The sequence below is a fragment of the Gallus gallus genome, chromosome 22, assembly GCF_016699485.2.
Source record: "Gallus gallus isolate bGalGal1 chromosome 22, bGalGal1.mat.broiler.GRCg7b, whole genome shotgun sequence".
NCBI lineage: Eukaryota > Metazoa > Chordata > Aves > Galliformes > Phasianidae > Gallus > Gallus gallus.
In genome coordinates this window covers 3,691,508-3,707,009 of record NC_052553.1, presented here as the reverse complement: position 1 = coordinate 3,707,009, position 15,502 = coordinate 3,691,508, and the positions used below count along the sequence as shown (strand labels likewise).

The 15,502-nt window shown below is 42.9% G+C and overlaps 1 protein-coding gene across 1 annotated transcript in view; it reads left to right on the top strand.

Moving 5' to 3' along the window:
* The window catches only part of LRRTM4 (leucine rich repeat transmembrane neuronal 4), a 200,064-nt gene extending 188,731 nt beyond the window's left edge, over window positions 1–11,333 (top strand). Inside the window, exons 4-5 of the mRNA XM_040651595.2 lie at window positions 9,971–10,549; window positions 10,760–11,333. Coding sequence (XP_040507529.1) covers window positions 9,971–10,192 — 222 coding nt within the window. The 3' untranslated portion in view covers window positions 10,193–10,549; window positions 10,760–11,333. The remainder of the gene's footprint in view (window positions 1–9,970; window positions 10,550–10,759) is intronic.
* Window positions 11,334–15,502: the final 4,169 nt, after the last annotated feature.

Here is a 15,502-nt window from a genome sequence, read left to right as displayed (position 1 = left end):
TAATTAAAATGTAATTTCTCATGAAGAGAACCCTGCTGAGACATTCAGTTTAATAGGAGCTCCCTCCCGTGTCCAAGCAGGTCTGTAGTGCCAGCGCTTTCTTCTCTCCCACTGGAACAAATTTATCCCAGAGGAAATTGGTTCCTCAGTGTTTCCTCAGGAGAAATAATAATTCCTTCAGCTCACTCTCACTTTGCAGCTGTGGTGCTTTGGTTGTTCCTCTGCTTTTGGTTTAAGTACTTTCTGGTCAGCAGCTCTGGATGGTCCAATGTAGACCATCTGATGCCCAGACCAGGTGAAACAACAGCAGCATGAGCTCCTGTAGTCTTCTTTCTTTATTTTTCTGCCACTTATTCTTCTTTTTTGACATTCATTTTCTGTAGAGAAAGTCCCCTCAGATTGTCTGGGGATGACTGAAAAATGCAGCAAGTGATCTGTTTGCCTTAGGTCAGTGCCATGATGTTGAGCGTGGAATTTTAAATGCTGATAGGGGAGGACTCTAACATTACAGCTTGTGGGGGACGCAGGGGTTGGATGCAATCTGTATTTAATACTACCATATTAAATGGAATTCAGTGCTAATTATAAATATGATTTTTTTTTAAATCAAAATAGGTTGAGGTTGTCATCTAACTCCAACCAAAACCTGTTAGTGTGATATAACTAGATATCTATATATCTATAGAGAATATAGAGACTAGAGAAGGAAAAACTTCCAATTCTTTTCAGTCCAATAAGGGCCCCAGCATCCTCATTCTTCTAGCACCACTAGTTTTTAATCACAAGCAGTTTGGTTGTATTGCCTTAAGGACAAAGTCCTGTGCAATTTGAGTCATATATTTCCAGCTTTTCAAAGTGTTTTTGGTGTCATCATGTACAGAATCTAGTATTTAAAACTCTTGAAAAAGCCATCAATTTCTGGACGGTTCTTTGGCACATGGTTTCAAGGAAGATCAAATGCAAAGGCGTTGTAATGTGAGACAGAGCCTTATTCCACTCATTCTCCAGTACTTTGTCACTGTGGCAAAGCATTATTAGGTGTTTTAAACAGTACGGTATTAAGTAGGGTACTTATTTATGGTGAGCAGTGGATGGAGCAAGTTGCCATCTTTATGAACGTTGCATGGAAAAGCAACTATACCTTCTTTCCATGTTGGTGATAATTCATTTTTTGAGGCATTGTGCTGTTTTCCAAATTGCATGCTGGACCTTCCCCTCCCAGGGGGGACAGTACAGGAAAAGCAAAGGTTCCAGTTCTCTATTACATGAAAATCAGAGGGAAGGGCAAGTATTAAGTAGTTAAGGAAGTATTAGGGAAGCTCCTATTTAAGAATGTCCTCCCAGTGCTGGGATCGTTCAGCATGCAACTGAACCCCAAACCATCTGCTGAAGGATGCAAGGCATCCCCTTACCTGCTAGCGCCTGTGAGAGTGCCTCGGGCTCTTAGAGATGCTGGAAGATCCAGCCCTTAGCATTTCAGGCTGAAATGTCAGCAATTGAGAAGGCTAACAGAAGTCAGGAGTGTTGGAGGTCAGGAGAATGCCCCGTGGACATTGTTACCATGCTGTTGACCTATGCTCTGCTCTTTCTTCTTGATCCCTTGGAGACTTGGCTCGATGGCCCTTTGACTCATCCTGGTAGGCTGAGTACAAATGATCCGCGCTTAAGCAGCATTTAATGCCATACATAGGGAGCAGAAACTCCCCTTGAGAATATTGCTTTTTAAAGTAGCTAAATGAAAACCAAGTTGCCTTAAGAGAAAGTCAAGTTTTTGAAGGCTTGTGTGCTTAGGCACCCAAAGACATGTACCCAAAGGGACTCTCTTGCATCTGGGTAGGTCCCTGCCACAAGGCACAGCATTGCTTTTGGAAAGCTAATCTGTCCCTAAGCAATGCAAAAGCTTTTTTTTGAAATACCGCCCTTCCCTTCCTATTGAATTCTATAGAAAATTATCCTAATAGCACTGAAAGCAATATTAATGGCTTTCCAATTAGAATATCTAGATAGTTTGTTTATTTTATCGGTGCTCCACGGCGGAAAATCGAAGGTTGCTTTGAATCTCACTTCATGCTTTTCATCAACGAGCTCTTTTGTCATGAGCAGACACTCCGTGAAATACAGATAAAGCAATTTAAAAGAAATATTTTGCCCAAGAAAGCTGAGAGGACTGCCTCCTTTCTCGGAGTTCCCTTTAGGGAAAGGTTTTCATTTGCTGATTGAAAGACAAAATTGGCCTATAGAAGGAGCAAGGGGGGTGGGCATGGTTTTTGTCGTGGTCTTTGAGCACACTTAGTTCAGTGATCCACAGAGTGGAAGTGCTTAGAAGGGAAGAGCACTTGTGTGCTTGAATGGAAGGGTTAAAAAACTGTCTGTGGGAGAGAAGAGGAAAACTGAAAGGGTGAGAGAATGCATCGTAACATTCTGTTTTTACAGTGTGTCCTGTATAGTTTATAGACATTTTACAAGTTGGTGAAAGTTTTGATGACATATGAAAAATTAATAGATGTGCTTTAATCAACTTCGTTATATATGGAAGCAGTCAATTTAGGATGAGAGGTGGCCTTAAGATGTGCCAGTGGAGGTTCAGGTTGAGTATTAGGAACAATTTCTTCTCTGAAAGAGTGGTTGGACATTGGCACAGGCTGCCCAGGGAGGTGGTGGTGAGGTCACCATCCTTGGAGGTGTTCAAGAACCATGGAGATGTGGTACTGAGGGACGTGGTCAGTGGGCATGGTGGGAATGGGCTGGAGTTGGACTTGGTGATCTTAGATGTCTTTTCCAACCTTAATGTTTCTATGATTCTAATTTTGCAGGTTTGTATAGTTCCACATAGCCATAAGTATCTAATTCATTGATGTTTAATTCCTCTAGCTATTTATTATGTCTATTGATTATCAGGTACCTTTTAAGAACTATAAATAGAATGGTAAATAGGACATGCAGAAGTACCTGGTGGCTGCACCCTGTGCCTGCCAGCTGTTGCTTTTCCACATTTTCCATAGCAGAATCAGTCCACATGTCAATTTTGGGATCCCATTTTCATGGTCATAAATACAAGGATTGAGTAAACATAGTGACCCACCTGTCAGTTATTTGTAGTGTTTGGGCTCCAGATTTCTGCAGTTCTTGTTTGTACGGGGACATCACCCAAGACCTGCCAACCATAGCCTTCTGGAATTTTATCTCTGGATTAAATTTAAACAAATGCTTTCATTCCATCTCTGCCAGCCCCTGAATACTTGAAATTATCTCAGGCTTGGCTCTGAACACGTGGGTTTCATCCCCAGGTCTGCTCAGAGCAGTCCTTATCTCATTAGCTCACTGCTTGCTTTGACTGACACTTGGAAACTGCAGTCTGTTGAATGCATTGTCCAGCATGGCACAAAATGTACCCAGCAGCTGTATTTCTGTGACTGGAAGGGCTCTGCATGACCACAATTCCAGCTGGGCTGCTGCGATCCAAGTGGGCCAAAACCATCCTGTCCCGTGTGCCTCTACCAGTGGTACTTTGAGGAGATCAGTGGGTGAGGGATGTTCATGCAGATGAGCTTGTAGGACTGTTACAGTGGGCATACTGAGTTTACAAAGGTACTGTGAAAAGGTGAATCGAAGGAGGTATTTTCATAGAATCATGGAATTGTTAAGGTTGGAAAAGACCATGAAGATCACCAAGACCAACCCCAACCCATCCCACCGTGCCCACTGACCACGTCCCTCAGTGCCACATCTCCATGGTTCTTGAACACCTTCAGGGATGGTGACCCCACCACCTCCCTGGGCAGCCTGTGCCAGTGCATTACCACTTGTTAAGAGTAGAAATTGTTCTTAATATCCAAACTGAACCTCCCATGGTGCAACTTAAGATCATCCCCTCTCATCCTATCGCTGTTAATGGGTGCCTACTTTGTGTGCAACATTTTGCCTTGAGAACACATATGAATGTTTGCATGCGTGTGCACAAACGTGCAAGAGATGAGGAGCTGACACAATAGCACATCCCCCGAAACATCCCCTCTGTGGGCTGCACTCTCGATTTCTTGGTGAAAAGTGATATATACCAACCTGGTGTTGGTTCTTGTCCTGATGTGAATGATTCTGGAGCTACACTGCAGGCCTCCTCCTTGTCTGGTTCCTGTCCCAGAGGGAGATAAGTAGATCATTAACCTGATTTGGTGGAAAATAGATAGAGGAGGCAAAGAAGTGATTTCTGGCTGGAATGGGGAGGAAATTGAACATGAAATTGCAGGGAATTGATCGTGGGAATTGCACCTACAATTCAGGCTACCAAAGGAATCCTGCTTAGTGCTTCTTGCCTAATGTAGGCACGCCGACTGCAGGCAGAGTTCCCAGTGGGATCTGTAGCTCTTATAAAACCTGTGCTAATGAAACGTTTGGAAGGCCTTCACATAAAAACCAAGCTGACAGGTTTCCTGAAACTCTTAAATGTCACACGGGCAGCTTCAGTAAAAGCAGTTCTCGTCAACATCTCGTTACTCAGCGCTCAGAGTTCTGAGGTCTGCATTTTTTTTTTTATTATTATTAATTAAAGTGATTTTGATTCTTTTGCCAATTTGAGGATTTCCTCAGGAAACATGAATTTCAGGCCAAAAAGGTTTATTTAAAAAAAAAAAAAAAAGAAAGAACAGATAGACAATCTCGTGTTTATTGCTATTGCAAATAGAATGAAGCAGCGTTCATTTTTCAGACCTAACTTTAATGGAGGCACTTTGTTGCTTTTAATGAGTTTAATAGGAAGTGTGTGATTGCGCATTTTCCTGAACAGCAATGATTTTCTGAACTGACTTCAAAGGGATGTTCCAGGGGGAAATCCAATGAAATTGATCATACCTGCCCTACCTGCCTAATGCACCTAATCCATCCATCTTTAAGGTGAAGCAGTGCGTTTCACTAATTGTAAACCCTGCTTATTTTTACTCTAAATTATGATAGGGTTTAAAATGAACTCTGAATTCGATTTATCAACATCTACGCTGTTAATTCAGCAATGAAGTCATGGTGTTCGGAGACTAAATATTAGCACTAATGAGAAAACATAGCTTCCGTACTTTGTCACTCTGAGTTTCTGCTATGTATGGACAACTTCTGAACTTGGATGTAATTTAATCGTGTAATCACTAAGTGGGCAAGTGTGTGCTCATAATTCAGTTTACCTGAATCCAAATGACCTCCCTCCCACCACAGACCTCTTCCAGAAGGCTGTGCTGGGATTATCAGCCCTTCCTTGCATTGCGTGTCTGCCCGCTGGTTGATAGTCCTGGTGCTATGAGTCATTTAGACATCCATGGCCATCCTTGTTTCCCAAGAAAGATATCCCTTCCCTGCAGGGTAACAAATGGTCAGAGATCTTTCTTCAAAGCCCAGCTGAAAGAAAAAACATGTAATATTTCCAACCTGAAATAGATCTGTTCAGAAAACTCGTGTTTTCAAAATGTGATTTAACAGTTTACCAGGAAATTATTTCAACCTGGGACCGCTGGTGATTAGATCTTGCTGAACTGCAAGTGATGCTGTGCGAGACAGAGCGTTAATCTTTGATCCTCAACTTGTCTTCGCTGCAGTAAGTCTGCTGCTGTGCACCAAGAAAATACCTGAGCAGGAGTTACAGGCAGCACGAAGAATTGGGTGCTCTGTTCAGCTCTGCATTGCTTGATAGAGAGGCGTCCCAACTTTGAGTCCATACCAGGGCTGAATTTTGGGTTGCCTGAAGCCTTAGTTACTAGGCAGTGCAAATGATTGAGGATGTATGAGGATGCATGCTATGAAAGGCAATAGAGACAGAAAAGCAGTTTAGATATACAGTCACTTAATATTAATTGAGGGCCCAATCCAATATTCTTTCAAGCTCAAGTTCAATGGCCAAGGTTTCATCTTATTCATGTACATTTCATGTTCCAGAATAAGGATTTTTAGTGATGTTTTGTTAAAAAGCTAAGTATTAATGGCTGCATCTCTGTGAAACCGAACTTGAAGCTTAACTGTTAGCATTGAAATTTTTTTTGAGTTTTCTTATGCATTACCCCTCCAAAGTTTAGAGAGTAAGTTAGTTAATGTAGGTAAAGCTGCTGATAGAAATCACTGCAGCGCACAAAATGCACTGAAATGTGGATACATGCATTTGCATGTTGGAATGACTGAGGTGTCAAATGCAAACTGGACAGGGAATGTAGAGAAATACATTCTGAATGAATTTCACCAAATTTCAGGTAAACTCAAGTTAGTACAGCAGGTTTTGCAGGGAGTTGCTATTTGGCAGCAGTGCCGCTGAGCTGTTAACCTCTCCAGTGTCAATTCAAAAGGAAGATTTACATTTCAAAATTTCCACTGCTAAATCTTTTATCTTACTCCTGTAGCTGGGGGTTTATGTAAATTTTGCTTCCAATAGTACGTTTGTTTGAAGTGTGTGACTGCTCAGATGCAATGTTTATTACATTTAGAGTGAAGATCTACACAGCTGCAGCCTTCAGAAGTTAATAGTAGCTAACTAATCCAGTCCATTAGTCAAAACCCCTCACTAAACAATTAAAGTGCTTATAATGCTTGTTGCTTGGTAGACTCAATGCTTTCTTGCAAGACAAGACTCATTCACTCTTTAACTTAATCAACTGGATAGATATTATGCTCCCTTATGGTAAGGCAGTAGAGCAGATGAAGACCACCCTCCTTGATGCCATACATGGGTTAACACCGGTATGTTCATCACATACATATCAATGACTTTGAAAGGTATTCTCTTGTTAATCACAGAATGGTTGGGTTGGAAGGGACCTTAAGGCCCACCCAGTACTTCAAATCCCTGCCATGGGATCTACTGGACCAAGTTGAGCAGAGCCCCATCCAGCCTGGCCCTGTGCACATCCAAGGAGGGAGCATAGCCATTGATTTATGTTCCTCCTGCAGCAAGAAGTTTAAATCCTTTAAGTGCTAGGCAATGTCATTTTTAGAAGAGAGAACAGAAACGATTCATAGAATACTGTGGACAAGTATGTGCTTCATCCCCTTACTCTCAATTTCTCACCAGTGAAAACTGTATCTTCCATGGTAGAGGCCTTAAGATAGTGATGGCAGAATCCCAGAGCCTGTAGCTGTTTGTTGGGGTATTTATTAGCCTGTTTGGTGTTTTTCATTCTGTTTCTTTGTTTGCCTCCTGGAGGCCATAGCAGCTGAAAGGCCCCAGCTCAGTTGAGAGCTGCATTGCTTCGGTCCCTGCACAAACATCCCTTGCTCAAAGACCTCCAGTCCCAAGGGCAGCAGGGGCAGGACATAATCTTCTCATTTTCCAGCTCATAAAATGACTTGTCGAAGGTCACTTCTCTTGGCATCCGAGGAACTAGTTCTGTAGCAATAATGAAACAGAGTAGAAGTTGTTTTAGAACCTGGAGAAAAATATTTCTAAAATTAATTTACAGCCACTTAGCTCCTTTTAAATATGCTTTTTTTTTTTTTTTAAGTATTTGAACAAAAAACATAATAGCTATGTGAATGATGGCCTCTGTATTTTCATTTCAGAGATACTGAAAATGGGGGAGGTTCTTCACAGAGAGGGTGGTGAGGTGCTGGAACGGACTGTCCAGACTGGTTGTGGATGCCCCATCCCTGGAGGTGTTCAAGGCCAGGTTGGATGGGGCCCTGGGCAGCCTGGTCTAGTATTAAATGTGGAAGTTGGCGGCCCAGCCTGCAGCAGGGGGATTGGAGCTTCATGATCCTTGAGGTCTCTTCCAATCCAAACCATTCTATGGTTCTGTTACATGGTTCCAGAGTGGGAAAGGAGGCTTGGTTCTGCAGGCAACAGCCCTGTTCGCATTTCCATTTGACATGGGAAATTCTGTGCTGATCTGTTCCTGTGGTTTCCACCACATTCTAGAGGAATCACAAAAACCAACCTGTGGGGGCCTGTTGGTATTGCTCCATTTGCTCTGCCCCGAAGGTACCTTAAGGATAATGCTTCTTCCAGGATTTTGTCGTGGTTTTCTTTTAACTTCCCTTGTTGGGATCTAGGTCCCAGAAGAGCTGAGAAGCAGCAGAAGGGCCACACCTGAGAACAGGGGGTGCACATCCATTGTTGGGCCCCATTATTCTTTGTATGCCTTCTCCAAATGAGCACGTAGCTCCTTAGCTCATGGATTGCTCAATACACCTATTTGTTTTTCACACTTTCAAAGACCCTCTGCCTTCCCTATGCATATGTAGCCCTTATTGATGTGATGTCAGCCCTCCACAAACCTGACTTTTTGAAGTGAAAACAAAGCCAAAAACAATTGAGTGGTTCTCTACAGCTACTGAGACAGAGCTGAAAGGGAAACGTGTTTATCCACCACCCAGGGGTGCTGTTGGGATCCCAATTCCATTTGACTCCCATTTGGAGAAGGGAAGAAAACAAGCAAAGAGTGCTGCTCGCATGACTCGGGTGGTTAATGTACTGTGCATTATTGCTGTAAAGCCAGGACCTCAATCTCTCAGCTCTCCCGAACACAAACAGTCCTTGGCTTTTATAGAATCATAAAGAGCTGCCTTAAAGGCTGAGGACAAATTCAAGACCTGATAGGAATTGGCACAGATACTGCTGTATCCAAAGGGAGTTGGAGTTTCTTGCACTGTGGCTGAAGGTGATCCACAAGTGAATACAGCTGTCCCATCACATTCTGCTGAGCAGCCTGTCTGCTGCATTCCTGCCTTTCAGCTGTCATGTAAAATGACGTTTTCAGCTGAGCTTCAGGTAGCAGAAGAGTTTTGGAAGCTCTCTAGCATTCTGCAGAGGGACCAGGGGAGGATTCCAGCTGCTTCTCAGATCCGAATGCAACAGGAACTCTGACCCTGCAGGACTTACAATTGCACCTAATGCCCTTGCTTTTTTCGTAGCTATTGGAGCAGTGTGCACCGTGCAATGGAAATTTGTGATAAATTAGCTCTGTAGTGCTCACTTAAAGTTCAGCATGGAAAATAAGGAGGCATTGCTTATGAGATTGAATTCTACGTAGGGTTTCTCCAGCTATAATGAGCCCAGGTTTGCTAGGTGTGTTAGAATAGACTCTTGCCTCCGTCTCCTGCAGTGTGTGATTTTTTCCTAAAAGCTTATTTCTTTCTACTTGAAAAGCTCGTCTCTTGCAGCTGATAAAATTATCTGCAAAGATTTGTATCTGAGGTTGTGCCATAAATCATATTTACCTGGAGGATTAACATTTGCAAACATAGGACATCTACAAAAAGAAAGGAAAGGAAGAGGGGAGGGGAGGAGGGGGGTGGAATTGTAGCAATTTTCTATTTACATTTTAAAAAAGAGGATTCAGGATAGATCTTGCAGGCATTTTGAATATATTTTTGCATTCTTACAAGGTGTGGATCTGCTCAGCTCAAGCGAGCATCATTAAGGCTCTTGGTGAGACTGTAAGATACAGAACCCACAAAATCATCTCAAAAGCAGTTTAGTCCTAGGAGGAATAAACACATGTCCAGCTGTGCTGAGAGCTGCATGAGCTGGCAGCTGAGATTTCCTGTCCTTTGACATGCTCAGGCTGGGCTGCCTTCTGTACAAACGCTCAGCTGCTTTTGAGGCACTAGAAGAGGGCCTGTTTTTTTTTCTAAAGGTTTGTCTTACCATCAGCTTCCTTCACAGCCAGATTCTGCAAGCAAGGTCAGAATTCAGTATACAAGACAAGGCAGGTTGAGATCTGCCCCTAGACATAGTCACCTCCACGGACCTAAGCTACTAACCTCAGCATGGTGGGAAGAGATGAACCCACGTGCACTATACAGACTCTCAGCTCGAGTCAAGGCTCATTCAGTTTCAGTAGTCCCATTGCAGGGGACTGGATGTATCAAGAGCTGTCTTCCTGCAGGAGCTGAATGCTGAGCACCCAGCACATTGGGGCTGCATTGAGATAATTGCTAAACAAACATGGCAAAGCACATCGTTCATATTTCTCTTCTTTTCCATCTGTTTGGTCTCCTGCAGGTCCCTCACCACATGAAGACTTTACCCTACTACAGCTACGACCAACCAGTGATCAGCTACTGCCAAGCCCACAAGCCCCTCCACGTCAACAAGGGCTACGACAGCATGGCCCGGGAGCAGCCAGAGCCCACCAACCTGGAACTCAGTCGGGACCACAGCTTCATAGCCACGATCGCACGCTCGGCGGCTCCGGCCATCTACATTGAGAGAATACCAAACTAGGGCCGGAGGCAGCGGGGAGCTCTTCCAAAGGACCTTTCAGCTCAGAAGAGAGCAGGGCCAAGAGCTAAAATCCACCATTCCACTTCGAGGTGTTCCAACACAGACCACGGGAAGGGGATAACGCAGACCCCGCAGACTGGAGATGCTGTCTTGCAGTACACACTGAGAACTTCAGGATTTTCTTTGCTTTAAACTTTCAAACAAATTCCTCAATGTAAATATTAAAGAGAGATTGTCAAGTTCTTATTAAAAAAAAAAAATAGATTTCACTCTAGCTACATAAAGGGATGGATTAAGAGTTTTGTTTGTATATTTGATTTTTCTACATTGCACGGTTCCAGGGAAGGAGAACCACAGGTAAAAAATAAAGGGGTGGGGAGGGCAAGGGCTGGGGTGGGATGGGTCAGCCATGATTCCTTATTGAGTGTTTATTACTCTTCAAAGATTTGTTTGATATTTTTGGTTCTTTTTCAACGGAGCAAAAGATAGATCTATATTTTCTTCTTCTTTTTTTTTTTTTTCCTTTTCCTTTTTTTATTTTTTCTCTTTTCTTTTTCTTTTTTAAAGTGGTCGAGCGCTAATATTGCAACCTTCAGACATGGGCATTACAGCTTATGTTGAACCAAAAGGACATTGGCAATTGATGCAGCAGAAACAAAGAAACTTGGATGCATGTACATTTAAGAGACAGGCTGTACACTATGGAGGGTGCTTTTGATTTTTACTATCATCATTGTGCTTCATTGTTGACACTATAATTACTTCTGGGGCTCTAAAAAAGGGGGAAAACATACAATGGTGTATCGACTCTCATATTTACAGTCCAGCTGTGCTGTAAGCAAAATTGATGGACATTTGGGAACCAAAATGGAAAAGATGTGCTTGACATGGATCAGAAGGAAAATCTTTTAAAGCAAGAGTGTTTTGGTGAAACTCACTGGCTGACACAATTTCTAAAACACAGGAGAATGTGTAACATTGGGGTTTTTTTGTTTTGGTTTGGTTTGGTTTTTTATTTTAAATTAATTATCCTGATCAGTTAGTTTTTGTGTAGTTTTTATCAATAAAATGACAACAAGAAAAAGTGGTGGAAAAAAAAATAAACATATTATTTTGTGGTTGGGACACCACAGCCAAGCTACTGTTTGAATGATTTCTCTGGATGTGTTACACAGGGACTGAGTGGACAAAGGGAACAAAACTTTGTCCCGTTTCACCTTCTTGGAGCTAAAGGAATTGGGTGAGGTTTGGAAAAGTTGTGCCTGTCTAAGGATAGGTTTAGGGGTGATGCTGGGGGAGGGAAGAATGGAGAAGTCTTCTGGCTTTCCTCAATATTTTGTCTCTGTGATGAAGCTAGATGGGTTCAGATTAGAAGGTAAGGTATATGTTTTTTAATTGGCTGGTGAATAATACAACAGGGGGTGTTTACTTAATTAGTACTTATACTGGGTGTTTTCACTTGGCCCAAAGGTCAGGATTCAATGCATGAGTCTCTGTAAGTGCCCATTCTTGTATCATGTATACAACTTCGTATTGTCTTCTGCATTTCTCACCTGAAAAACGTATTTTTCTCTGAAAGGAAAGGAAGAATGTGTGTGGATGTATGCATTCTGTGTGCTAGGCAGCTTGTAGGGAAATGTGGACCTGCAAAGTCAACTGGGTGCATCGGAGGTAATGTATTTAGAATTAAGTGCTAGGCAGGAAATGAAAAGAAAATGGAGTGGAAGACGAGGTGATGAGTTTACAGCCAGCTCTATTAGACATCTCAATATGTGTCAGCTTTAGCATTCCTACAGACAGAGGGAAAAGGATGCCTGAAACACCAGGCTGCTTCAAATTGAGTTTAAGACATTGACCCATGGCCTGTTATGCTGAAAATGGAAGCTCCTTTTCTCTCCCATTGATTCCTGTGGGCTCTGGATCAGCAGTGGAATACATTTCAATGGGCGTCAAAAATGTGGTGCCATTCCCATGGTCCTAAAAGGTGATAATGGCAGTGTTTGTATTATAGGGTTCGCCACTGTGTGCATGGCCTCCTGGATGAATCCACACCTTTCTGCCTGAAAATGTTGCTGGTTTTATGTTGTTTGAACCCTGGTGCCAGTCTGGGCAAGAACCATTTTCGTAGTGTTCTTGATGATTAAGGAGGTAATGTTCTGTGAATGCTTTGAGGACATAACGTTGTGCCTTACCTACCTGCATGGAGAGCCAAATATTCACATGGCGGATTGCTTTAGATCGAAGCACGATGTCACTGCGGCATGTACAAAGCTACCTGAAGCACTGTTAATTAGCTGGTTGCAGTGATCGGACCAAAAGGGCTCTATACAAACCTCTCAGAGACTCTGGATGTAGCAGAAATTAAATCTCACCCTGCCGTGGCTGCAATTAGAGCCAAAGAAATGTGATAAAACCCATTTTTGAAACAAAGCCCGAAGTGTAATACGTCCAGCTGTGGTCTTTTGTTATGAGTTTCATATTTGTCTTTTGTTTTTCAAGAGTTGGCTCCTGGGATCGTGATTGTATTACAACTTCAGCTTAAAAGCTGCCTGGGTTCCTCGTAGGGAAGGTCTTACCCTCCTCTTCAGGTGGTTTTGAGGGTGGATGGAGCATCTCCCCAGATGCCAGGTAAGGCCCAAGCAAAACTCTGTGCTGTGTCCCTGACGATCCCTCCCTTGACAAGCAGCAAACATGCGTACTGGAGAGAACTCATTACTGAGTGTTTGCTAATGATGGCATCTTTATGGTCACTGCTGGATCTGAGCACTGATGTCACAGAGCTCCCGAGGACAGCTGCTTGTGGTTGTGCAGACTCCAGGCAAGCTGAACGAAAATCAGCCTGACCTTCAGCCCAGTGTTGTTGAACTCTGCGCTTTGCAAAAGACAAAAACTGATGCAACCAAATAACAGCTTCTGGGAGGCGTTGGGAGAAATTGACTGCTACCTGGCTCTCCAGCTCATAATTGCCTTGCAAATGTCAGCAGGGCACTGAAATTACACTGCACTGATAATGCGATGGGTAGGAGCGATGGGTAGGAGCTGCACCCACGGAACATGAGCCTGTAAAAGCAAGTTGCTGTTTGGATTTACTGCTAAGGCTGGCAATGTTTAGCCCTGAGATTTAGAAACCTTTTGGAATACGCTGCCCCTTTCCCATAGTGAACTGGAAACGTTCTGAAGATTGATAAACACAATTTTGTCTTGGCTCCCCCATTGGGAAAGGTCCCTGAAGGAATTTGCCATGCTGTACATGGGAAAATTTGTGCTTCTACAGATGGCTTTAAGCAGCACGGTGATTTGTCTGCTGTATTATGTTATAGTGAAAGGAATTAATTTTTAGGATGTCCCATCAATTGAGATTCCTTTAAATGTCTGTAGTCACTTTTTTAAACCTAGCCAGACAAAAAGGGGTTTGCTAAGGCTGCAGGTCCATCAAGCCTCAGCCTTGCTTTAAATTAAGACAAACAAATTACCTGTCTGATGTAATTGCCCACACACAAGCCTCCAAATGCCTTCCACATAACATTAATAGCAATAAGGAATTATCTGACAGAACTTGTAGAGTTTGGACTTGGTAGAGGAGAGATTTTGATCTCCCCAGAAATAGAGATTTCCAGAACATGTTGTGTTCCCTGCTGCCCCAGCAGCAAATGTTCCTCCTGCTTTCCATACGGTTCTGCTCCTCGTCAGAAATACAAGATGTACTTATCCTTATAAGTGTAATCAACAGTGGAAAATGAGAATAAGCCATCCATAAAACAGCCATAGGGTAAACGTGGTACTGAGGGGCATGGCTCAGTGGGCATGGTGATGAAGGGTTGATGGTTGGACTTGATAAACTTAGATGTCTTTTCCAACAGTAATGATTCTATGATTCATTAATTTAAAAATCCACCCGACTCCATGCACATAGAAGAGTTAAACAGAAAAAACAGAGAGGACATGGAAAAAAGAAACACACGAACATGGCAGTTCTGTGGCCAAGGTCTGGGACCATCGGTGGAGTAGCAGTAGCAAACAATCCCTCATCTTCTTCCAGAGCAATTATTTCACTGGTACTTAATGCCCGTTATTTGCTTTGATGCTCTGGTGACTGGCGTTTTTGTAATATATGGGCAGGTTAAAGTAAATTCATCTACAGAAGAGAGTTATATCGGTCATTACTGGAGTCAGGGGATGCATTACACCTTTGTCATTACTGTGCTAAGTCGTATTGCAGTGATACAAAAATAAAACTACACGTGAAGCAGGCAGATCCCAGCTTCCTCTTGCACAGTGTTGGTGCCAAGCAGCTCCCAGTACTAACTCAGCACTTTTGAGGTCTTCAGCAACCTGCAAGCAACAATTCTTGTTTGTTTCTTGTTTGTGTTGCACGATCAAGCTACAGGTAAGACAAGCTTTCCAAAGCAGGTACAAAAGAAGCTATTAAATGCATTCTTGCTTTTCTAATTTTTGTGGTTTTTTTTTTTCCCTCTAGGAGGTATCCAAAGTTGGCAGAAAAGGAAGAGAGTCACTCCAAGCTCGGTAGTAGCTGAAGCACTGCACATCTGCAAGGCAGCCTTGAGTAACTGAGGAGCTGCTGCCTCCCCCGGAGGCAAGAGGCAGATGATGCAGGTAATAGATTTCATTCCTGTTGCTTTGCTGTGGACGCAACTGGCCTTGGGGAAGCAATGGCTTTTCAGACAGCTCATTGCATCAGTGGCTGCAGACCTCTGGCAGTCCTGCTGCCTCAGCTGTGCTTCTCACTCTCTATTGCTTTGCCATATGACCTTGGGAATACCAATTTACTCTTTTATTCTCTTCCTAGCTGCTAGCATGTCTCATGCCTAGCATTCTGAGAGTCATGTCCTCTGTGACTTCTGGTGCAACAGAAATGGAAATAAGTGAAAAAACCTGAAAATCCCTCTCTCGACCCTTTCCCTGCCACCCCCCAGTGTTATTTTGCGTATTTAAAAGGCAAGCAAAATCATTTTGATAACACAAAAACCTATGGTAGCTCGTGACTTTCAATCAGCGCTTCGGACTCCCCAGTGATCTGAAGCACTCTTATTTGCTAAAAGTGTGTTCTCAGAACAGCAGGAATTAGAGGATCTTGATAGGCTGATGAAGCAGGGAAAGAAAGCATTTTCTTCCAAAGTCATCCTGGGAGTTAGGGTTGAAAAAGAAGGCAGCTGTCGTATACAGTAGAGTCTGTGTTTTGCTGGGGAATAAAAAAGAAAGTATGCCCCAGTAGTTTAAAGCAGAATTTATTATATATATTTCATTGATATACAAAATATATCATCATCTTGTGACTTGTGCTTGTTTATT